Source organism: Hippocampus guttulatus, chromosome 9 (genome assembly GCF_054856545.1).
Source record: "Hippocampus guttulatus isolate MCC_2025c chromosome 9, RoL_Hgut_1.0, whole genome shotgun sequence".
NCBI lineage: Eukaryota > Metazoa > Chordata > Actinopteri > Syngnathiformes > Syngnathidae > Hippocampus > Hippocampus guttulatus.
Window position 1 is genome coordinate 14,441,804 of NC_141269.1, and position 23,122 is coordinate 14,464,925.

At 43.7% G+C, this 23,122-nt stretch overlaps 1 protein-coding gene across 2 annotated transcripts in view; it reads right to left on the reverse strand.

Annotated features, from left to right (window-relative positions):
- Positions 1-52: 52 nt before the first annotated feature.
- Positions 53-23,122, reverse strand: part of pkd1a (polycystic kidney disease 1a) — a 72,599-nt gene continuing 49,529 nt past the window's right edge. For both annotated transcript variants that reach the window (XM_086121103.1, XM_086121102.1), the window contains 31 exons: positions 22,726-23,047; positions 22,220-22,436; positions 20,461-20,620; positions 20,189-20,341; positions 19,916-20,060; positions 18,545-18,874; positions 18,317-18,405; positions 17,271-17,586; positions 16,640-16,817; positions 16,294-16,558; positions 16,019-16,214; positions 14,698-14,868; positions 14,471-14,614; positions 13,947-14,157; positions 13,075-13,201; positions 12,870-12,980; positions 12,656-12,705; positions 12,335-12,543; positions 11,367-11,445; positions 11,148-11,263; positions 10,486-10,688; positions 10,092-10,286; positions 9,871-10,010; positions 9,480-9,610; positions 9,301-9,382; positions 9,111-9,218; positions 8,074-8,245; positions 7,670-7,960; positions 6,604-6,738; positions 4,847-5,173; positions 53-2,745 (listed from right to left, as the gene is read on the reverse strand). In XM_086121103.1, the coding sequence (XP_085977229.1) occupies positions 1,804-2,745; positions 4,847-5,173; positions 6,604-6,738; positions 7,670-7,960; positions 8,074-8,245; positions 9,111-9,218; positions 9,301-9,382; positions 9,480-9,610; positions 9,871-10,010; positions 10,092-10,286; positions 10,486-10,688; positions 11,148-11,263; positions 11,367-11,445; positions 12,335-12,543; positions 12,656-12,705; positions 12,870-12,980; positions 13,075-13,201; positions 13,947-14,157; positions 14,471-14,614; positions 14,698-14,868; positions 16,019-16,214; positions 16,294-16,558; positions 16,640-16,817; positions 17,271-17,586; positions 18,317-18,405; positions 18,545-18,874; positions 19,916-20,060; positions 20,189-20,341; positions 20,461-20,620; positions 22,220-22,436; positions 22,726-23,047 (6,315 nt within the window). In that variant the 3' untranslated portion in view covers positions 53-1,803. The remainder of the gene's footprint in view (positions 2,746-4,846; positions 5,174-6,603; positions 6,739-7,669; positions 7,961-8,073; positions 8,246-9,110; positions 9,219-9,300; positions 9,383-9,479; positions 9,611-9,870; positions 10,011-10,091; positions 10,287-10,485; positions 10,689-11,147; positions 11,264-11,366; positions 11,446-12,334; positions 12,544-12,655; positions 12,706-12,869; positions 12,981-13,074; positions 13,202-13,946; positions 14,158-14,470; positions 14,615-14,697; positions 14,869-16,018; positions 16,215-16,293; positions 16,559-16,639; positions 16,818-17,270; positions 17,587-18,316; positions 18,406-18,544; positions 18,875-19,915; positions 20,061-20,188; positions 20,342-20,460; positions 20,621-22,219; positions 22,437-22,725; positions 23,048-23,122) is intronic.

Genomic DNA, 23,122 nt, shown 5'->3' on the forward strand with positions numbered 1-23,122 from the left:
CGTCTTCATCAAATCGGTTTTACTGGTGAAATGCAGCCGCAGACTCAATTCATTTACTTTTGAGCCGTTTATTGAACATTGTCAAGTGCAAAAGCATGGACATTACCACAACTGAAATGTTGACGGCGCATTGGTAGAAGTTTTAAACAAGATGCTTCCTTTCAAACCAGATTGGAGGAAAAACAATGTCACATGAGGATGGTGGACAAGAAGCTTTAAGCATAGGCACTTGGTTGAATATTTCTTTAGCTTCGACTGCAATCCTTTTGCTGGACAGAAAATGTCAAAAGTTTGCAACACTTGTGCTTGAACTGACCATATATAACATATTGACCAAGAAAAGCTCGAACAAATATATACACACACACTGTTCAGCACCAAAATATACAGATACGTACATACACACAATGCAAGTTTTAAAAACCAGGTTTCAGGAAATCCTCGTGTGAGGATGCATGTGGCACGAAGTTAAATGTGAAAGACATTCAAATCTTTACGGTTGTCAACGATCACTCAATCCCGTGAGCTTGCAACACATTTGTACTTCATTGTTTCCATACTTTCTTAGGGGGAATCAAGTGGTGTCGATTCCATCCATCCATTTACAATGCTGCATTAAAAAAAAAAAGTTTCCATGTCAAAGCCTTTGGTTTGTTTTGAGGAAAAGGGTGTTCCCTGAGATTTTGCCCACTGGACACAAATTATGTACGCCGATCACAACAACAAGAGTTAACTGCTTTAAAATTGTGTTAATATACTCAGACATTTTCAGAACATTAAAACAAAACAAAAAAAAGTATAAAGTGGATGAGTTAAATATGTAGCCTTGGATATCAGCTCCAGTTGACAATAAAGTGCTAAGTACAAAACAAAGGAATTAAGGTCATGGTAAAAGTCATACATGCTGCAGAAGCTTTGGCAATTTTTTTTCTTATAACTCAGCTACAGTAAAGCTGTCTGTAATGGATTTCATACCAAGCTTATTACATCCGAAAACGCCACACTGCCTTTCAGAAGAAGAAAAAAAATTAAAACAAAGTGCGTTTACATCATAACCATATTGATCACAATAAAAGTTATTCACCATCCTGATAGCTTCATGGTGGGTCAACTGAAGTACATACTAAGTAGTGTAAAAGTCCTTCCTGTTTCCAACTTCCACAAATGTCTTTTATTTGAGACTTTCTCTTTCCTTGTTTCTTCCCACATCATCACTTCCTTTCTTTCTCTCTGTACCGCTTCAATATAATTGGAACCCTGAACAACTGGCTGCAGAAGCCAAGCCCCCGCCGAGGTTTGTCTACCTGTGTAGCGTGTGCGTGTAGCTGCATTTGCCTGGCATGCAAATTCGGCGTGCTAAAACATTTTGTGTTCCACACGGCCCACAAATACCCATAGTAGTAATAGTAGTAATAGTACCAACAGTTCGTGATTACATACACACAACATAGCAAAGAAATACGATTATTTTTTTTTGTTTACCGTCCTTAGGTGAGCACGCAACTGTGCTTCTGTCAGTGACCTCCATGTGACCTCCAGGGTCACCTGTAGCTGGTTTTGAGGGGGAACAACAGTTTCTTGGTTTCACTCTGTGCGTGGCTGTCTCGAGCCGGTGACCCGCACCACATTTGGGCCAATCCAACCACAATCTTTCTCCTGCTTCTGAAATGTGTGACCTTCTCGTGAGTTGTTCCCCATCCGTGAAGTTTAGAGAGGAACGTCGGGATACAGAACCAGCTGCTCCCCGCACTCCTCTCGTCCTTAACCTCACATTTTCCTCGCTCCTCCCTCATGTGTCCCTCCTTAGTTGGGGTGCACCTTGTTTTTAAGCGGGGGAGGCTTACGTTTTCGCTTGTGTGTGGGGATGGTGGTCGTGTGTGCCGGATGGTTGAAGAGGCTGGAGGGAGAAAGTGGCTCTCTCTCGGCGGGCGGGTGCTCCCAAGCCGTGGGCGGCGGTGAGGATGGGGCGGCCGCGGGGGCGCATGGAAGCGCCGTGCTCGATTCGGGAGGCTGGGAGTGGGAAAAGGGGCTATCGGGTGCCGATACAGGAGGGGTGGAGGGTTCTGTTACTGGTGTTGGTGGGGGAGCGCTGATAGAGGGTTTGGAGAGAGGTGAGGATGGGGGCAGTGCTTTGGACTTGGCAAAGGGAATGTTTGAGGTTCCCGAAGTCGTTTGGGGATTGGCTGCAGAGTCTCGACACTCGTTTGCAAGTTGACTTGTCTCCTTTTTTTTGACCTTCTTGCCCACTTTATGCTTGTCTTTGCCACTCTTCCTTTCTTTTCGTCCACAATCTTTGTGTCCCCCCTTTCCACTCTCTCCCTGATCCAGTCGTCTTGCTCTCCCTCTACGCCTCCTCTTTCTCTGCGCTCGCTCTAGTTGGCATTCCATATGGAATAGATCCTCCGTTGCCATGGTGATGCGGTCCAGCTGTTGCAGCAGGGCGTCAAAGGTAGGCAGCAGCCTCTTCAGAGAAGCCTCGGTCTCCGCTCTCTCCCTCCAGCCGGCGCCCCCTGCCGCCAGCCCGGGGCCGAGACCCGGGCCCACGCCGGGGGCTTCGGTCAGGCTGCAGGGGCTGGAGGACGCCGGGCACCAGGAGGCCTCGGAGCCGCCGTCGACGCTGTCTGGAGTGAAGAACGGAGACTCGGGGCGGTCCAGCGGCGGTAAACACAAAGACTTGCAGTCGCTGGTTGACGAGGATCGCGACGGGGGCAGCTCCATGCCTTCGAAACGAACCTTGTGGCGAAACTGCAACGAGATCAGAGGGACAACAACATGACTTTCAGCAGGATTCTTGGGAAAGACAAATCTCAATAGAAAGCCATACCTTGACTGACAAGTTCAATTCGTTCCCTGAATTTACTCACATACAATAGCAAATCAATTTTCCCATTGAAATGAATGAAAAGGCCTATAATCCGTTCCACCCCTCCCGACACCCAATGTTTTATGCGCTTTCAAAAAAGAAAACTAACACTATTGCATTTACAAAAAAAGAAAATTATTGAAAGAAATCAATTTAACTGGCTTGTTGGCATATGACATTTTATTGTTTCAGTTCCCACATTGTGACTTCAGTCTGATTATGAAGAGCTAACTCATCATCTTTACTTCTACACCAGTGGTCCTCAACTAGAAATGCTGTAGGTCCACTTTTTTTTTTATAAGACCAAGGTCCGGTCCGATGCACGGCGGTCATGGGGAGCAGGGCTATATGCCCATTTAGTATGGTCAAGCCAAGCTTATACAAATCAACACTCCTCACAACCAACCAATAAGGGGGTGCATGAAAATAACAATTATTCACTTTGCCAGTACACAGCAAATAATGAGAGGTATTGTGTTGAGGCAGGGGAACTCTTTTATTTTGTTAAGTTGTGCCTGCTTAATAATAGAAATAGCCCTTTTAGGGAAATAAGACATTTTACTTTAACTTTGTTAAACAGTAGTTGTCTTTTGTGCGCAACCACTAATGAGGCTAACATGAAAAGAAAATTATCCTTTTCATTTGTACAATTCCCCTTTTCACATCCCCTCTGAAATCACTGAAAAAGATATCAGAAGAGGAGTTAAGAACCATTTTAAATACCGACACAAGGGAGCACAGGAATGTGCAGTGCTGTTCTTCCACTAAAGGTGAATGCAATGTCTGAGGCATGCAAATATTATTTGAGGACGTAAAAATCACTTTATATATTTTTTTATTTTATACAATTTGCCGAGGGTCCGGACAGAGGAGGTCGGCGGTCCGGTCGTGGATCGCGGTCCGCCAGTTGAGGAAGACTGTTCTACACCATGTATCCATTAGTGTTGTACTGAGGCAACTGGTTTATTTGAACAAAGTTCAGGTGCATTTTCAATCATATGCCATGGCACGCGAACAAAGTGCACTAACTGGTCAGGATTTATTCAACGTCAGATTAATTTTTTGCCTTTAGGTGTTGGTCGCTGCTATTGGCAGCCTTCACGAGTATTTGATACCTTGGAATAAATGCGTTTTTTGTTCAATACCTCGACCTGGTATTGGTACTTGACCATCCCTAATGACCGTACCTATTTCAGAATTTTTATGCGAAATGCATGCCATTGAGGGGCGTGGCCTAATGAGTGACAACAGGAGCTGTAGCAGGCTGCGAACAGCTGGCCGTGAGTTTTGCTTATTTTCTCTTTCAATGCATTCGAGTGCCAGCATTTACGATGACCACTCTTAATTGAAATTTTAGCTCACACCTAAAAATAAAAAATAAAAAATAAAACGCAAAGGCTCGAAACTGAAAAACTCCCAAGGAACCACTGCACAGTATTGACACAACCCTTAAGAGGTGCGAATAACGATTGGAACGAGGGCTGCAAGTCAAAATTATTTTAATCATCAATCTGTTGATTATTTTGTCGATGAATCAGATTTAAAAATGTTTGTTTCCATCCCTTTTTTCAAAAACAGGACATTATTTCAAATTGACGGTGTACAATTTAATGATGATTTAGTGACTGTTTTGGTCCGTGAAAAACAAAAGTAGGAAAAAATGTTCATCGTTGTTTCCTGTAGTAAAAGCAATTGTTTTATTTTGATCCAGCACAAAGTTAATCAGTCTGCTTTCATGGTTATCAAAATAACAATCGATAATTTGATAATCGATTAATTGTTGCACCTTTATTTGGCACACAAGCTTATTTAAACCATCACCTTTTATGAAGACACCTGGGAGCACTTTTAAATGCCTCATCTGTCTCCTTTGAGATTCATTGAAGTGAAAATTAGAGCCTCCCACAGACTGATTCATTATTCAACTGAGGTGCGTTCAATGGGGTGTGCCCGCCCATGTATTGTATTGAAGCAGTTCAGTACCTCCTTGGTCCTGCTAAGTCCCATCCACATTTTGAGTCTCCTGAGGAACAGCTCGACCATCTCGTAGTCTTGCAGATCGACAGCCGGGCGGTACAACTCTGCACGTCCGCGCCTGTAGTTCCTCAGTAAGATGGAGGTGACCAACCAGATCAGGACCAACCGAAGCACGGCGAAACTGGCGTGGAACACCAGTGAGGAGACGGTGCCCGAAGGCCCGGTTAGTGTCCGGGAAGGTTCCCATGACAATGGACTTCGACCACCAGCGCCCAACAAGGACAGACAGGTGGAGCTGACGCTAGCGTAGCCATCAAAGACCGAGTGGAAGAGCTGGAGTGAGAGAAAAGAGGGATTATGAAGCAAAGGTTAATAATAAGAATAATACATTGTATTTGGAAGCGCCTTTCAAAGCCCTCAAGGACACGGTACATCACGTCAAACGGATAAAATAGCGGAATTATTATTATTATTAGAGGTACCAAGAACTAAGCGGAGACTCAGAGGGGATGGAGTCTTTTCCAGCAAAGGTCCCTCTCTTTGGAATGACCTCCCGCTGAATATTCGGCAAGCCCCCTCGCTGCCCATCTTTAAAACCTGTCTCAAAACTCATTTGTATTCTTTGGCTTTTGACTCAGCATGACTCAGACTTGATCTTAGTTTGACTGTTTTGTGCTTTCTACTGTCTTCATTATGAATTTATTGTTTATTGTTGTACATATAATATTTGCTCCACGTACAGCACTTTGTATACAGCGGTGGTTGTTTTAAAGTGCTCTGTAAATACAGGTGAGTTGAGTTGAGATTCTTTTTGTTTTGAATTCTAATAAATCTATCAACTATGCACGCTACTTAACAATTAAATTGAATAAATTGAACTACATAAAGTGACGAGCATTTTCATTACCTTGAGAACAAAAATATTACAGTCCATATTGGGCACAAGTCTTGAAAAAAAAAATTACTCAAATGTGAAGCCCGATGGAGGATTGCGATGATTTGAGGCAAAACCATTGAAATGGCTTCCTTGTTGATGCAGAGCCTACAAGAGCGCAAGTGAATCAAGATGACACAGCAGGAGTTTCCAGTGTGTTAGGAGTAATATGTATGCAAAATGTCTGCGTGTGTGTGTGTTGGGGGGGCAATATAGATATGCCAATGCGGTGTTGCATTGTCATATTAGTTTGGACATGCATCCCAGCAGTGTAACATCTGTGGCAAATATGTCTACGTGTTGAATATTGAATGAACATTTGTTTTGAGCTGGAATAGAAGCAACAGCATGTGACTGAAATAGATCAAGGCAAAATATGGGACTGGGGTTTCAGTATGGGTTCTCTTTTTACATAAGCCTAAGGGGTGTAGCGAAAACCAGTTTGAATCGAAAATTGGTTTTGATTTCAAAGATTTGAGTCGAATCGCACTGCATGTATCGACATACATACCAAATCGACTTTAAGTGGAGAGATGCACACCCGTGACACAATTTTAGGTCCATAATATTGTTGGTAGTTAACTTTTTGTTTGTGTTTGCATTGATTCACACTATGCACGCTAAAGTGCTGGGGAAAACGACAAACTTGTCAACCTGAAAATCACCCTGTAACTTTTTTAGCGTTTCAGATGTTGAAAAGAAAGTCCTCATGATAGTTGATTTCTTAAAAAATGACCTAACTTTAACAGAAAGACCATCAACCTTTATGTTCATATTAGGCTACAAACAACAGAGTTTAGCACAAGTATGAAGCAAAGCAGACACTGACCAGGTGTCCGGTGTGCGAGTACGCCAGCAGCAAGAGCAGGAGGGCCAGAGCGACGCCCAGCAGTTCCCAGACGGAGCGTCGCAGGGCTCGGCCAAACACGGCCCACTCTCGCAGGAAGCGCAACTGATGAGAGGCCTGCATGATTGCACACAGGGAATAAAATGTATTCAAGGAAATCTTCCAACTCGTTCGAAAGCATACAGTCGGCCTTTGACTTATGTCTGAATTCATTGCATCATATTAACTTAGCAGATGTTGTCCACGAGTTGCGCTGCAGCCTTCTCAATTATTTATCGCTGGTAATTTGCTCATATTAAATAGGAATGTTTATTTGGTACAATGTGGCCGACTATCAGCTGTACTTGTTCTAATTGACTAAATTGCCATGACCATATGTACCAATGTTTGAATTGAACATGCTTCCAAAACCCTGTTTCCACTAGGCAGTACTGGTTGATACAGTGTGTAATTGTGTTTGCAAAATTAATTGGTCCCTGATCAAATTTGACACACCCTTCCATTGTGGAAGCAACCACAGCGGAGCACGTTGACATGTTTCGGGATAATGTTAGGTGTAAATGTACTAGCTGGCCACCGCTGAAAGCTAAGGGATGCCTGGGTATGCTACAGGGTCCCCCGATGCCCACTGAGAAATAATCAACTTTTACTGGATTGAAAACTCAAAATCAAATGATACTGGTCCATGAAGTACTATATTTGTCCTGCATACAAATGAGCAAAAAAATAAATAAAATGCTTGGCCTACTCACCTTGTAAAACAGCAGTATAAGACCCAGTCTACGTGCAACTAAGTCAAATCGGCCATTTAGCGGTGGTTGGTGATATTACAACAAAACTACAGTTGACCCCTGCTTATTTGCAGTTAGGCAACTGTGGAGTGGCAGAGTTGCAGTTTTTTTCCCTTGTTTTTAAATTCAGTTTTTTTTTCAGACAGAAAATGTCCATATTTATCTCACACAAATTTACATCCCTGTTCCCATCCTAACTGTACTGACCACTTAATTATTGTCCTTAATATTCTTCTCTTCCGATGATTATTTCTTACCTTGAGCACCAATATAAAGAGTAGCAAGGCCGCCATGACTGTATACGTCTGACTCTGTTTAGCGAGGGGGTAGAAGTCTGTGAAGGCATCTCGTGGGTGACTGAGGTACAAGGCCCACTGCCGCTGGGCCATGACACACCGGCTCAGATGCAGGCCACATACAGATGCTGCCAGACCCAGTTTACAGACACCCAGGAGCCTCCAGGTAGACAACAGGTATGAGGAACCTTCTCGGAGGAAACCCCAAATCCCCCGTACCAGGAAATAGAACACCAGGGCAAGAAGGACCATCTAGCAAATAGGAAAACAAATGACGTTGCATCACCCGGATGAGAATGAACGGGAATGTATTTGCATTCAACAAATTGGTATGTCTGCTTGTAATGGAAAACGTCGGTGGGTACCACTAAAAGAAGCTGCAGATCCAGCCCTGTGATTGGCCACAGAGTGATGATGATGAGGTCAAGGCTGGACTGAGCACGCTCAGAAACTGGGAACTCGAAGAGAAAAGAAAAGACTGCCAAGAGTTTTGTGTTGATGTTGTAGAGTGAGAACTCCACGAACAAAGCACGGCTCCTACAAGCAAACGTAGAGAAAAAACGGAACAGAATTTATTTGAGTGTCAGTCATTTATTGCAAGTTAAGTCCATCCTTCGTATCGCAATCCAAATACGGGAGGAGCGGGATAAAATAACTGTTAAGGCCATCGCTCATTTTTCAAGAACAAATATTAGTACCGTATTGGCCCGAATATAAGATGGTGTTTTTTGCACTGAAATAAGACTGAAAAAGTGGGGGTCGTCTTATATTCGGGGTCTAGACATTATAACGATTCACGACGCTAGATGGTGCCAGATACCATTGAAGCGAATGCTGAACTTGACTCCCCAGGCCAAAATGAACCCGTCACGAAGAATCAAAATAAAAATAGCGGTAGCACGAAGAAGAAAAATAAAAAAATTGCGGTAAGAAAGAAAAAAGAAGAAAATAATAGAAGAGATAACAGAAAATGGAGAAACATAGCGACAATCTGGAGAAAAGTGGGTCGAAGATCGGCCAGGTTAACCGGCAGCTGAGCAGAAGTTATGATCTAATGTACATTTCAGAAACCAGAAGCCATTTTTCCGAATGTGACTGCACTTTAGTTTACATGTTTAAATGTTCAGATATTAAGATTTGAATGAGGCAAAATAACATGCTTTTTCTCTCAAATATACTGTTAGAATCATTTGTTTCAGATGTACTGCAATTATTTTCTGTATAAAAATTAATTTGGTGTTCAAAAAGTCTTTTTTCAAACTTGAGTCTTGAAAAAGAGGGGGTCGTCTTATAATCAGGGCCGTCTTATATGTATGGTATTTGCTGAACTTAATTTTCTATAATTTTCTGCCTTGTTAAAAGGAACTTTAACTGTGGTTTAAAAACACGAGCATTTAGCCACCTGTGACCGAGCCAGTGTTGCCGTTGCAGCTGCTGCAGGGAGCTTGAGGCCTCCCCCAGACTTCTGTTCAGATGGATGACAAAGTCTGTGGCGTTAGTGAGTAGACTCCTAGCAGGACGAGAAACACATTTAGACGCTGAATAGGTCCTTCAAGGTCACTTGAACTTTCAACTTGCAATCCTTTCCCTACCCGTTAGTGTCTTCAGCACCGGAAGATGTGATGCTCGGCCAGCCTCGTTCCCACCTGTCCCCAGGTCTGGAACCTGTTAGAACTTCAAGAATAGACCACAATATTCATTAATGTGCACATACTGCGTGGCCGGAGGGAATTTTTCAGATCATATGAAATGCAACATAAAGTCATCTCACCGTGCGTGTGGTGGATTTGTCGGAGTCTCATTGTGCCGAGTAAAACACTTCCGGTGTCTCCGAGGAGGACAGAGTCATTCAGAAGGCCGGGTAATAAGGATTTGTTCAGCCAAATCAGAACATCACGGCGGCTAAACGACAGCGTAGGAGAGATTAGGAAATAAACACAATCAATGACAAGATTTTAGAAAGATAACGATCCTTTTTCACTTGACGAAATGTAAGAATATTTTAATACTGTGGTTGTAATGATATAATGTTCTAATATTTTGGAGACCTTATTTACTGCAGCTACACAAGAAGGGGAACATCAGAAACACCAGACGATTGATGATCCATTCTATGTTACACTACAGCCCAATATTGTTAAAAGGCAGAATCTTGATTTCACCTGCTGATGTTGTGGTACTCGGGTGTGTGTAGCACATGTTGCAACTGAGTATGCAGTCTCAAGCTGTGTGTGTCTTTGGCAGAGTCCGAATAGTTGAGAAGAAGAACCACCAACAAGAAGAACATGTAGACCAGGAAGTTCTGAAAATTCAAAAACAAACAACTTTGGAAACACTGGGAGGACACCATGAATCGCATGTAATGCGTCTTTTGCTTGATTACCTTCAACATGGCGTGCAGCATGCGGACCTTGCGGGCCTGGTGCCGGTCCTGAGACAGAGCGTAGCCCTGAGGTGGCCGCACCCTGTGGACCCGCTGCACCACCCTCTCCACCATGGGGAACTCCACCAGAACATCCTGGTCCTCGGGGCGCAGGCGACACACAAACACTGCATAATAGATGGCCTCGCACAACACCTGAGGGACAAACGTAAGAACGGAGTGAAACCTCTCATCTGAGCTTCAAAATGAGATACTTGAGCTGACACCAGGCCCCAAGTTATTAATCTTGGATCGCTGTGAATCCAAACATGGGTGATGTAAAGTTTGAGTGGTTTAGGGCCACTTTTCAAAGCGACTGAGTGTGTTTTTACAAAGTTCACATTTTGCGTCTGACCTTTATTGGCTCCAACAGCAGGCAGGAGCAGAGGAAGCTGGCAAAGCAGGAGATGAGCCACATCACGGCAACTTTCTGATTGAACCCGTGAGCTGCCCAAATGGATACACTGTTGGCCAGGCCAATCGCTGCCCAGCTCCCCCACAGGGCGGCGCGTCCGCACCAGGGAGGGAACCGTCTGGGACGACACACATCTGCCACAACTGGAGAAGCGCGGGGTCACACAAAAACACAATTGAATGCGCATCGCGCCTCTGACAAATATTTGACTTGAGGTCACAAGAGAAACAAGGCTTCGGAATTGTTTCAGCATCCAAGAGGAAACAATCCAAAGGTCAGAAGAATATCACAGTTCATTTTCATGATTTCTGAGACGAGGAATCCAAAAACGTACGGCAGGTATGATAAAGCCTGGCAGCACAGATTATATGGAGGCAAGACAAATTAAAACAGATGTAGATGCGATCAATGACAACTCTCTGTAACTCAGCCGGGAGGACGAATGATATACTACCAAACAATATTTCATTCTATTGTCATGGCAGTTTGGGAACCCAAATAAAAAGTCCAATAAAGGGGAAAAAATAAAAATAAAAAAATCAAACCTTGAAACATGCACACAGTATGTACTGTAGTACATGAACATACAAACTCACGCCTACCTGTATTGGAGGAAAAAGCAGTTCTCGGGGGTTCTCTTCTGACTGCATCCAGAGGAAGAGGGTCATTGATTTTCTGGAGAAGAATCACCTCTGTGTTATCTTCCAAAATGCTCGAACTGACACGAGGGCAAGGAGGAGAAATACAATCCAATTAAAGAAGATTCGCAAAATGTCGAAGCAAAATATCTGGTGAATTACTCGCAGTCCGTCGATACTTACAGATCAGCCATCTCGCTTTCATCTGCTTGCGGAAAAAAGTTCTGCCCATCGCTAAGAATGTGTTTGATGAGGTCCTCATCTGCGAGGAAAAGCAACTGAACCTCAGCGTGGACTCACAGTTACGAAAACCTCAGGGCACACTGCGTCTATTTTATCAATTTTTTTTTTCAATCAAATCTCTTATCAATAACTCCTGAGCTGCTTTCAAAACAAACAAAAAATGGACCACATAAAAATGCATTTCAGGTCATCATGTGCACGCCAATGCGATGTGCTGTAACTCTCAACTAAAATAATCCGAAGGCAGAGGAGTCAAAAATCATTTTCAGAAAACGTGGAGTCATAATGTAATCGACTAATACTTAATTAGATTCAGTTCATTAAAATGAGCTCACATCAGGCGATAACAGTGCAGAATGTGATGTCATGCAAAAGGACACGCTAAGAGAAATACCCAAACAGGGAGGGTTTCTCTTTTATACACAAGTGGACAAAACCTGCTTTTGGAAATGATTCCCCTTAAGCTCACGTTTCCCAAAATTTCTGTTTCCATGGACCAAAAAGCATTCTTTAAAAGGTTAGACTTATGCCAGGGCTGCCCGTTTTCATGCACATTTGTCAGATTTTAACTTCAATACTTCAAATGGGTCAACCAAGACTGGCCTTATGTTATGAACAAAAAAATGACAAGAATTATAGGAATGGTTGAAAACTGTAGGGTGTCACAATGAGAGCTGTGTTTAGTATTTTGGTTATCTTAAGTGAGAGTCAACATTTTTGGGAAAAACTTTTACTATGACAAAGTACCTTTCTACACTACATCAAACTACAATCACAATACTTGGTTGAAGCAGTACCTCTGTTGAATATCAATAAAGCCTGAACATTATAACCTTTGAAGAGACAATTATTTCCATTGAACCATGTTAGCTACCTTGAACTTACAGGGCCGAGTGATCTGAGCTCACCTGAAGAAGTAAAACATTTGTGACGTTGCGCATCCTCATCATCAGGGTTAAAAGTCATGTCCACACCAAGGTGCCTGCTCCCTTGGCCCCTCTTCAACCTCGGCAACCCTGCCCCATGCCCCGCCCCTCCCGTCTCAGACGCATGACCCAACAGCTCGGGCCAGTCGATGTCATCCGTCTCCTCCTCCGCCATGCCCCAACTCTCCATACTGAAATACAGAGTGAGGCATTTACGCAGTGAATCGACACTCCGTGTTTAGAGCAAACCGCTGTTCGCGTTTGAAATGAAAACGTTGGTGCAGTGCCACCAAAGTAACTGACCTTTTGGTGGAAGGCGTGGGTAAATCCACATTGGTTTCCTCAGAATTGGTCTGAGAGGGAAAGATTGAGACGAGAAGACAAAGAGGTAATGGGCACAAGAAGCGTATTCCATGCTAGACTGAAATATTGATTTCCAAGAAAATGGAAATCAAACATTCGGCTCACTGAACAGCTGCAAATTATCAAAGGAAGTCTCCCCACAACAAGAATCTACCTCGCCATCAAAGTAGAGGAAAGAACTTCCAGCCATGGAGTTCTGCAGGAAATAATCGATCTCCACTGACTCCTGGTCCCCTGGTGGAGGCACCTCCTTCACTGACACACACTAAACGTTTGCACACACAAAAGTAGAAAAGAGTCTGTTGATACAGTAGTATGTGTGAGATACTGTCGATGGGACCAGCTGATGCTATCATTACCTTGCTGCGGCTCATTCTGAAGAGTGTGAAGACGAGGAGGTAGACAGGGTAGGCGATCAGACATGTCACCACACCTGCTGCTACGGTCTCGCCGTTTAGTGAAGATGATTGCGCCACGACCAGAGGGCTGCAACAGAGAATCACAATCAGAATCATCTTTATTGGCCAAGTATGTAGAACACACAAGGGTAGTACAGACTACACTTGTATGATCAAAAACAAGCAAACACTCAACTCAACTGTATTTATAGAACACTTTAAAACAACCACCGCTGTATACAAAGTGCTGCACATGGAGCAAATAGCATACATACAACAATAGACAATAACACAATACATTAATAACAAAGACAGCAGAATGCACAAAAACAGTCAAATGAAAAATCAAGTCTGAGTCATGCTGAGTCAAAAGCCAAAGAAGAGAAATGAGTTTTGAGACGAGTTTTAAAGATGGGCAGCGAGGGGGCTTGCCGAATATTCAGCGGGAGGTCATTCCAAAGAGAGGGACCTTTGCTGGAAAAGACTCCTTTCCCTCTGAGCCTGTGCTTAGTTCTTGGTACCTCTAATCATAATAATAATTCCGCTATTTTATCCATTTGACGTCCGCAGACCTGAGACGCCGGCCGGGCAGGTGTGTAGGGACGGAGGAGCTCAGAGAGGTGAAATTGTGGGTTGTCATGAACATTCAATGGTAAGAAATTGGAAATACTCATTGAAAGATCCAAAAAATAATAAATAAAAAGTACACACGCACACCCACAAAAAAAGTAAAAAGCAAACAAGCAGCACACTAAACCTAAAATACCAAAAACCTAAAACAATAGCTGAACCACAGGACAGAAAGAAAAGTGTGTCTATAAATGTTCACACACCTGACTCTCTTGTCCACCACAATGCTGTACCACAGCGTGTTGAAGGCCAAAAATAGCTGCAGCAACAAAGCACAGCATGTGGCTCTCTGCAAGCGAGTAAAGGGGCTGCGAGGAGGTTTTTCCCACAGCGACAGCCACAGGTGACTCTCACACAGCGCCCTCTGCAGCTCACACCGCAGGAGGCGGGGAAACCGGCGAAGAGATCCCTCCTCTGGGGGGGAGAAACAGAAACAAATGTGGAGTCTAGAAACATCAGTGGTGAGCGGTCAGAGCCAGCAAGGTCTTCTCTGATGGCCTAAACAGTGCCAGAACCACTACATTCATCATCTAAATTATAATATTTATTCCATGAAACTGCATTCATTTATTCTCAACAGCTGCTCTCTTCATTTTGTAGGGTTTCTCTTTGCTGCACTGCTTTCCATTCGTCTATATAGGGCTGGGTGACATGACTGAAAAGTATCTCAAGATAGAAGCATTTCATATTTCTTGTACTATTTCTGTCTTGGGTTTAAGTCTATTACCTGAGGCCTCCACTTCCATTTCTAGACGACCCTCAGTTTTGTCATTATCTACGGACAGCCACTCATCAACCAGGAAGTAGTAACCGCTTCCCGTCTGTAAGTCCTTGACCAAGACGTACTGTAGCATCCACGCTGGGGACAAACCTGAGGGAAAGCGAATGATTTCCTGAAATTTAAGACAGCTTAACCATTTGTTAAGCAGGCATCTGTTTTTTTTTTAAAGTTACCCTTATTGTCATGCCAAATGCGTATTTTCCACACACTGCCCAGGCTGGTGTCTGTTGCAATATGGAAGATGTCGAGGGCGTTGCGTGTAAAGGCTCCCCTGCTGTCGAGATGGCGGTGTCCGGTGCGGCCCTCACGACCATACAGACTGATTCCTACATGAGCTGTTGTTCCTGAAATTGTAGACACAGCCACAACTATTAGAACGTTTTTCCACATGCCGTATGTACACTCATATAAGTGTGAATCGTAGTGTGGAAAGTTCACATGATGTTTAATGTTTGCCGCATTAGAATTGAACACTGTTCAATTTGAGTACCGCGGCATTCGCCCACTTTGGTGTGTTTCACCCTTGAGCCCTCGTAGCATAAACACAATGTATGGGTCCGCTGCACATTGCTAAGAGCAGTGCGAAAAGGTCTTAAGGCTCCAGCGTTACCCATGGATGGCCTTGCTGTACACTATTGAAACAACTTTGCTTTGCTTTTCTTATAAAAATCACAAATATATTTATGGACACATGCCTGCCTATAGACAATGGCAGCAGAAGAGGACTTACACTCAACAACGCAAACATTATTTCTCACGAGAAGCTGAAATTTTTCTTGTTACCATGAGAAAGTTTCTCATGAGAAACATATTTCTTCTTTTCCCCCTTGTCACTTTAGGGGCTCTGTACTTTTCAAACAAATTGTAAATATATTTGAATACAACACCACAACTGCAAGCATCAAGTGTGTCCAAAATACCGTACATATTGTATTGCCTGTGTCCAGGCATGTGCCTCGAAAATCTTAGGCCTGGTTGAGTGGCTATGTGATATCAAGGAGTCTGCATGAGTGCCTGGGTGACAGCTGTGACTGACAGCAGCTTCACTACCTAAATTTTAACCCGCAACAATCACAAGTGTCCTTGGTTGTCTGTTGTTGCTATTTAATGTTTATTTGTTCATATTTATATATTTATGTCTTTATGTATTTTATGCAGCTCGGGTTGCTGCCATTATTTTCAGCTGTGTGTGTTTCAAACTACGTGTTGAACTGTGGTTGAGAGAGGAAAGTGTGCTGTAAGTTACATAGAGAGCATATTTGACAATAAAACTGACTTGACTTGACTTCTGCATGAATGTGCTCCATTGTGTTTGTGTTTTGCTGTCGGGCGTTCGGTGAACAGCTAAAATGTGTTTTGGCAACTGTGTCTCTCCATTTTCCACATGTGAGGGCATTACAGCAAATACACTGCAAAAACAAATATTGTAAGTCACTTAAAAAATGGTGTGGGCTGGACACTGTATGTAAAAGTAATACTTCATTCATAGCTTACCTGCACCATGACTCCAGCCAGTTTTGACTTGAACCTCATATTTAAAGAGTCCATCAGTGCCACACAAGGGAACCACACCAGCCCGGCGCAAATCCATCTGATCTAATTTGTGCAAGATGGCAGCAGCAACAACATAACTGAGCAAGCCCAGCACGCACACCAGTAACACCACTAAGCTTGGTGGGCCAGAGCGCTCCTGAAAAACATGAACAAAGTTACATTTTAATCTTAACCGAACATCAAGAATTGATGATTTTGTAGCATTGCATACTGACTGGCATTGTAAAGCTGACTGAATGAGGGGGTACAAAGAGGCCTGCTGCGAAGGCGGTGAGGTGTCTGGTGCGACAAACGGCTCTGCTGGCGTTGGTTTCTGCCAAGGGCACCATGCCGTCTGTTCGCCACTGCTTCTCGCTCTCGCTGAAGTACTGGCACAGTGAGGCAAACAGCCCCACCTCAAGATGAATGCCGGCAGACTGTGAGGTGGGGCTGCAGGGCGCGCTCACGTTGATAAAGTAGTCAAGGGTCGTGTCATACGTCCTGTGGAAAAGACAGCAGAGACATACTGTCAATCTCATTTACAACCCTGTTTGTCATGCACCTTTAATGAAGGGATCTTACTCGGGTGATAGGAAGAAAGTGTATTTCCTATGATCGACGCTTTGGTTTCGGGTCATACTGAGAGTGATACGTTTTCTGTCGGTGCAGTTGAATTCATCGGGCTGTTCATGTGAATGAAGGTAGGCTTCGATATATGGCTCCTTGGAGTCTTCACCGCTCTCAGTTTTGCCTCCCTCATCTGGAGAAAGATAGACTACATTGTAATTCAAACAAAAAACAAAAAAGATTTCACATTGTCATTAAATTGTTTTTTTTTTCATAGGTTGGAATTATATTTTACCAGCATTTATGTTGGAGATGCCCCTGCAAAAACAATTACCGGTACTGTCCATGCTTCCATTTTTTCAGGACAAAAATGTAAGCTATTCATTATTATGAATCAGGCATAGAAATTATTGACAAATAGCCTTTTGATTGACGTTTTTGGTTGTTATCTGCAATGTTTGTGAAATGGGAAGTCACCAAATTTTTAACTCAAAAGTTTCACCAGTCAGATAAAAGCATTTACAGACAGCATTTTGCCAAGTAGCAACATTTTGGGCAAAAAGGGGCATCGACCTCTCTGTCTCTCTCACTGAGATGCAGTGTGCCTGCTTACTCATAGTTAAAATATATAAAAGTGAGCAATGACCTTCCAAAAAGGTGAAGTTGAGCTGCACAAACAGTCCAGCCTGTTGGTTGTTGTTCCCCGTGATCACCCTTACGATGACAGAATCACACTGGCTGATGTTCACGGCTCCGGCCGCAGGCACACCTCCTGCAACTGAGGGATCTGTGCCTAGCTCTCCGCCAGTGCCATTGTTAATGGCAACAGTGATGGCGAGACTGTCATCCAGTCCGGAGATGGGAATCTGGGTGCCATTTTCAGTCCGAAACTCCATGGATGCCACCTCTGTGGAGACGGTGTAGTTGGCTATGTAGTTGAAGGGGAAGGGGTTGGACTCCAACTGTGGAGAGACAAAAAAAAAAAAAAAGGGGAGGGGGTGTTCATGTAAGGAGAAATAATGACGTCAGTTTACCCATAATGCTTAGTTTCCGGCCGCCATATTTGAGGGCACGCATACAAATGGAAAACACAAAGAGAAGCCTTATCCATTGTTAGCGTTATTGGTTATCGGTCTACTTATGTCCAGCTTCCAAAAAAAGGTTCCCTTTATGACACTCGTGCATTACATTGACATTCAAAGTTGTTATATAGGAAAACTGAAGCCAGTTTGTTCCCCGGAGTGCGCTATCACAACATCGTTAACTCATTCACTCCCAAAGACTGTACTTGAAAAGGGTCTGAATATGGCCAGCCATTTTCAGACCCTTTTCAAGTACAGTCAATATAAAATGAGGAGCTGGGATTAAATGTGTGGCATCTGAAAAGACATCTAAATACGTCTTTGGGAGTGAATGAGTTAATTACTTGATTGTAAAGAAGAGTGTCTACACTTGGGAAGACTTTGATGCTGTCAAGAGCCTGAAGTCTGATAATAACTTTTTGTCTGGATGGGTGAAGGATGTTGGCTGCATTTAACAAAACGATGTTAACAGACCTAGCGACGATCTTGCCTCTGTTATCTAACTCACTCGACCACCTTCCCTCAAACATGGAAGCTTTTGCACAGGGTGAGGGTCAAGAGAGGACATTGGTCTTTGCAAGTGTGCAGAGTTCATATTTACTGTACTAACCTGGAAGAGTAACTGCATGACGCTGTTCCCCGCAGCTGCCCTGCCAAGACTGCTGTTAAACGCCCTTGGGATCGAGAACCGCTGACACTCTAGAGGCAGACGAGATGGCGTGCGCGATCATGACACATTGATCCTGACAGTCCGCTTTACACTCGACAAAAATCTACAGACTGTTAGGTGATGTAAGCAGACATGACTCAATGGTCCACGCTGAATAAACAGGCACACCTGGACTGCTGTTGCCATGGTAACAGAGCAGGCTCTGGGGGTCCGCCAGTTTTCCCGTGGCAGCTATCTCGGATCCCCTGAGCACAAGCGGTTCCTCGTTCAGGACGCGGCCATGCATCAGGATAAGCATGAGGACCGAGGACAGGCTGTAGGCTTTGGCGGCCACTCGCAGTGGGTGTGGCTCTAAGGAGGAAGGGGAGGGGTCCAACTGGATACCGCCATGGTATGCACCAGATGAGGTCAACGGAGAAGTTGAGAAGACTGATGCGGAATCTACGTAGGCGGGTTGGAAGTAAGACGCTGACTGGCTGACTTGATGGATCAGATCACCTTTTGGAATATGTGAGAAAAGAGAGCTGCAGAAGAAGTGGAGAGAATGGAATTCCGACCGCGGGGTTGCTCAAATCTGCACCCAAAATCGAAGCCAAGACCACAATTTCTTTTTTCTATCGACATGTATTGTGGGATAAAGATCATGCGAAAGAAAAGTCCACGAGTCAAATGAGTGGATGATTACATGTGATTTTCCATGTCGAATTGAGACTGACATACCCCACGTACCAAATAATTTATGCAGATTATGTCATTCTCAGATTTTTATAAATAGTCTATGCAAATGGAACTCAGCATAATTTTCAACTCATCAACATGGCAGGTTAATTGTTGACTCTAAATTGTCCCTTGTTGTGACTGTGAGTGTGGATGGTTGCTTGTCTGTGTGTGCCCTGCGATTGGCTGGCAACCAGTTCATGGGTTACCCCGCCGACTGCCCGAAGACACCTGGGATGGGCTTCAGCACGCCCGTGACTCTTGTGAGGATAAACGGCTCATATAATGGATGGTTGGATGGACAACCTCCTCGTGCTGCAAAAGCAACAAATTACTATTTGCAGTTCTTTACAACCGATATAATGTTTTGAAGCACTGCTGTACATAATAACTTGGAACATTGCATTCATTTTTTTTCTAATTCCAATTTATTCTCCAGCAGTTGATGACTTGAAACTTATGCAGCGTGCCATCTGTCAAGACGACCGGTATTGATTAAAAATCTGAGAAGAAACACTTGCACAAAAATTTGGAACGCGGTATCCCATTGGGGTTTTACAATTTTTTTACTTACTATATTATGAAAAAGTATATGTTGTCAGTAAAGGGAAACATCTTCGTATTACAACAAGGAAAAAAAAATATGGATTAAAATCTGCACACCGGAAGAACCTGGCAGAAATCATTCTGGACAAAGCGATATCGTCTTCTGATGGAAGCCCATTTCATAGCTTTTCATGACCTGCATGTCATTTACTGGCCAATCAGAATTGAACTGAATTTGTATTTATACATAATCCAAGCAAAGCAATCAAGACCTACCCATGATGTTCAAAATGTTGTCAGCTATCTCAGTTGGAGTCACCGTTCCCTGCTTGGTGTCATTTTGCAGAATCTCTAACATGGACTCAAGTTTGTTTAGTGTGCTGTTCTGACACTCCTCGCAGATGAACTCTCGACTCACCGCCTAAAAACACACATAGCAAACAACAAATACCGGTACTTCTTGTATGCTCTTTAAATTGTTACCTTCTTTCAATCTCAAAGCCTTTTTTTTCCCCCGTCTCGCCCTCTTCAGACAAAAACGATACTCACTGTACACTGTGCCAGCGCGGCAGAAGTTTGCTGAATGTCATTAACAGTATTCAGATCCAGTGCGGTCAGCGCCCTGGTAATGTTGCTGCGGACTCTGACTCGGTAAACGCGCTCCGCTAGAGACACCCGAGTTGACTCCCGGCTCTGCTCGTACTGTTCCAACATAGAATCAAGAATTCGTTCAGGTATTGACATCTAGGGATTGTGGTCAAGTAATGAATTGAATTGGTGCATGCACACATTCACGTTTTGATGTTTTAGGCCTCTCCTACCTCATTCAGAACAGTTATAAGAGCCAAGGATAGCTCCCTGACCCTCTGGGAGTCTCCTTGCTCCAGTAGCTGTTTAAGTCTGCTGTCAGTCAGCTCAGCCAGCCAGTGAGGAAGACTACTGTACACAGCCGGTGGATCTGGCAGCATGACCTCAAGTGACCTGTGCACAAACACAAAGTGATGAATAGTTTGTCTTATTAGTTGTTGCTTTTACTCATGACTTGACATTTGTTGAAAGTGGTATTTATAGTGCGGATGAAAGTATTTTATGTGATTGCTAGCTTCACCAAGATCATCTGAACAATACAGTCAAACCTGGGTTTGCAAACGTCTCTGTTCTCAACCAAATCGGTTTTCAACCAAAAATTTCGAGATTTTTATGCCTCGGATTCCGACCGAAAATCGGTTCTCGACCAAACTGAGCGCACTTGAATGCGCCACTTGACTCCTCTCGCCTTCCTTACACGAGGAAGTGACGCTTCCTTGTGTAGCGTACCATTGTGAGCGGACGTGTTCAATAAAGATTTCTTTTTTTAAAGAGTGTGGTTTCGGTTTTCGAACTAATCGGTTTTCGAACAGCCTTCTGGAACGGATTATGGTCGAAAACCGAGGTATGACTGTGTATTCTTTTCTTTAGCAATTTGCCTGGTTTCCACAAACACTTGAAACTTCATTTTTCGCTCCCAAATTTTGCATGGTGAAAACCACGAGAGCCACCTAAGGTGAAACTCCCTCTTTTTAAACCATCAGTCTCAAACACTTGTTGCCAACTGGACACGCATTCTGTTTGAGTAAGTGGACATGCAATTTCGTATCTGCTATTTGGGATCTTAGTAAATAAGGCCCCCGGTCAGCAGACCTACATAAGGTACGGGTTAACCACTACAAGTGATTCTCACGCACCAAGCCCCCTTTGCACATGATGTGGCAACAGGTTTGCAAATAAGGCAACAAAGCCATCAAAATTGCCATCAAATTTGGAGATGAGACAAAAGTAACAAACTTCAGGTGTCGTTCATTAAACCCACGTTGGGATGTGCCCGTTGAAGAGAAACAAGCGTAGGACTTACCCTAATGCTATGCTCGTTTAAGGGGAGGTCGCATTATCTGACGGAGCCACTGACCACAAGACGGTGAATTGAATGCAGCAAAAACCGTTTGTTCTGATGGCATTAAGCACCATTTCAGACTTTCATTGTACATGCACAGCTTGAAATGTACTTTTTCCTCAATGCACGATGCAAACTAAAAAGAGAAATGCCTGGTCAAATTTATCAAGCTAATTGGTGTGAACGCAACAATGATAGATTCGAAAACATTCAATGACACCTTGGGAGACTAAAAGGGACAATGGAGTGTCATTATTTTCAATGCCAAGAATATATGACTGTGTTAAAAGGTTAAAGCGCTGCAACATATATGCTAACTAGCATTAGCATAAGTGGGCGTTTCTTCAGGCAGTTTGGCCGTTTTGAACGCACATGGTGTACACAGTTTAGTTTTATGTTTCGCTTGATCGAAAAGGACAACTGGAATTGACACTGAACATCGAGGAGCCTCTTTTTGATGAAATCTTCACTATTTGGCAACCTGGTGTTGATTGCAAGGTGCTGCGTTGAATTCAGCGCAATCTAAGCACTCTGAAGTTTATGCACAAAATGTACTGCATGTATTAATTATAACTTAGCTATACACATCATTTTTTAAAAACCAGAATGCATCATGATTTCATTTTTAAAATAAACAATCACTTCATTACTTGTTGAGGGCTGTGATTGATGCTCCCTGAAGATCCTCCACTGTGATAGACACAGCTACGCGGTGTCGAGCCGAGCTGAAGCCCGGAGGAAGGAAAGCCGAATGCTCTGGACTGCTGCCTTTATACACACAGAACTCCTCACAGTAGTCTTCCCTGCAGCGAGTCACCAACAAACTGTAGAGCAAAGGTGTCTCAGAGACTCCCCGATCACTGTAACCTGGAGGTAGGAAGGGATTGGGATTGGTTGACAGGTTGCATGATATCAACAATTACAGATTATTAACAAAATAAACAAAACAAACAAGTCAGCATGTGCTGAAGAGGCTTCTCAAGTTTCTCCAAATCAAATTCAACCAGGCTGCCTTCATTGGACCATGGCCTTGCTTTAGCTTTGTGCTGTGGGGCACACTCATGCGAGAACACAACAGGGCCTTATCTTAACTGTCCCACAAGGTTAGTCAACTAAAAACCGAGAGTGACGTGATGGAGTTGTGTAAAGCATGTACCTGAGCAGTTGAAGTGGACTCTGTCCAGCAGCGTTCGAATGGTCCAACCGCCACCATCTGCCTCTCCAATGTCCCCTCCTGCCTCCCCTCCGGCTCTCAGGTGACACTCCCCGCCAGCCGGAGGCATGTTGTGGTGTAACGTGATGGAGGCGGCGCCCTCACCGTCCAGTGCGTCATCGGTTACGTGCAGGGTGAAAATGTACGAGTCTCCGTGGCGAAGGACACCCTGACGTAGCACCAGGTTCATACAGTCATTTCCGGTGGTGGTCGAGGAGGAGTCCAGGATCAGAGTCTCGTTCTGCAGCGTCGTGGCGGTCCATCTCTGATAAAGAGAAAAAATTTACTTTTGTGGGCTTCAGATTTGAACGTCACACTGGATTCAACTGCATTTCCATTG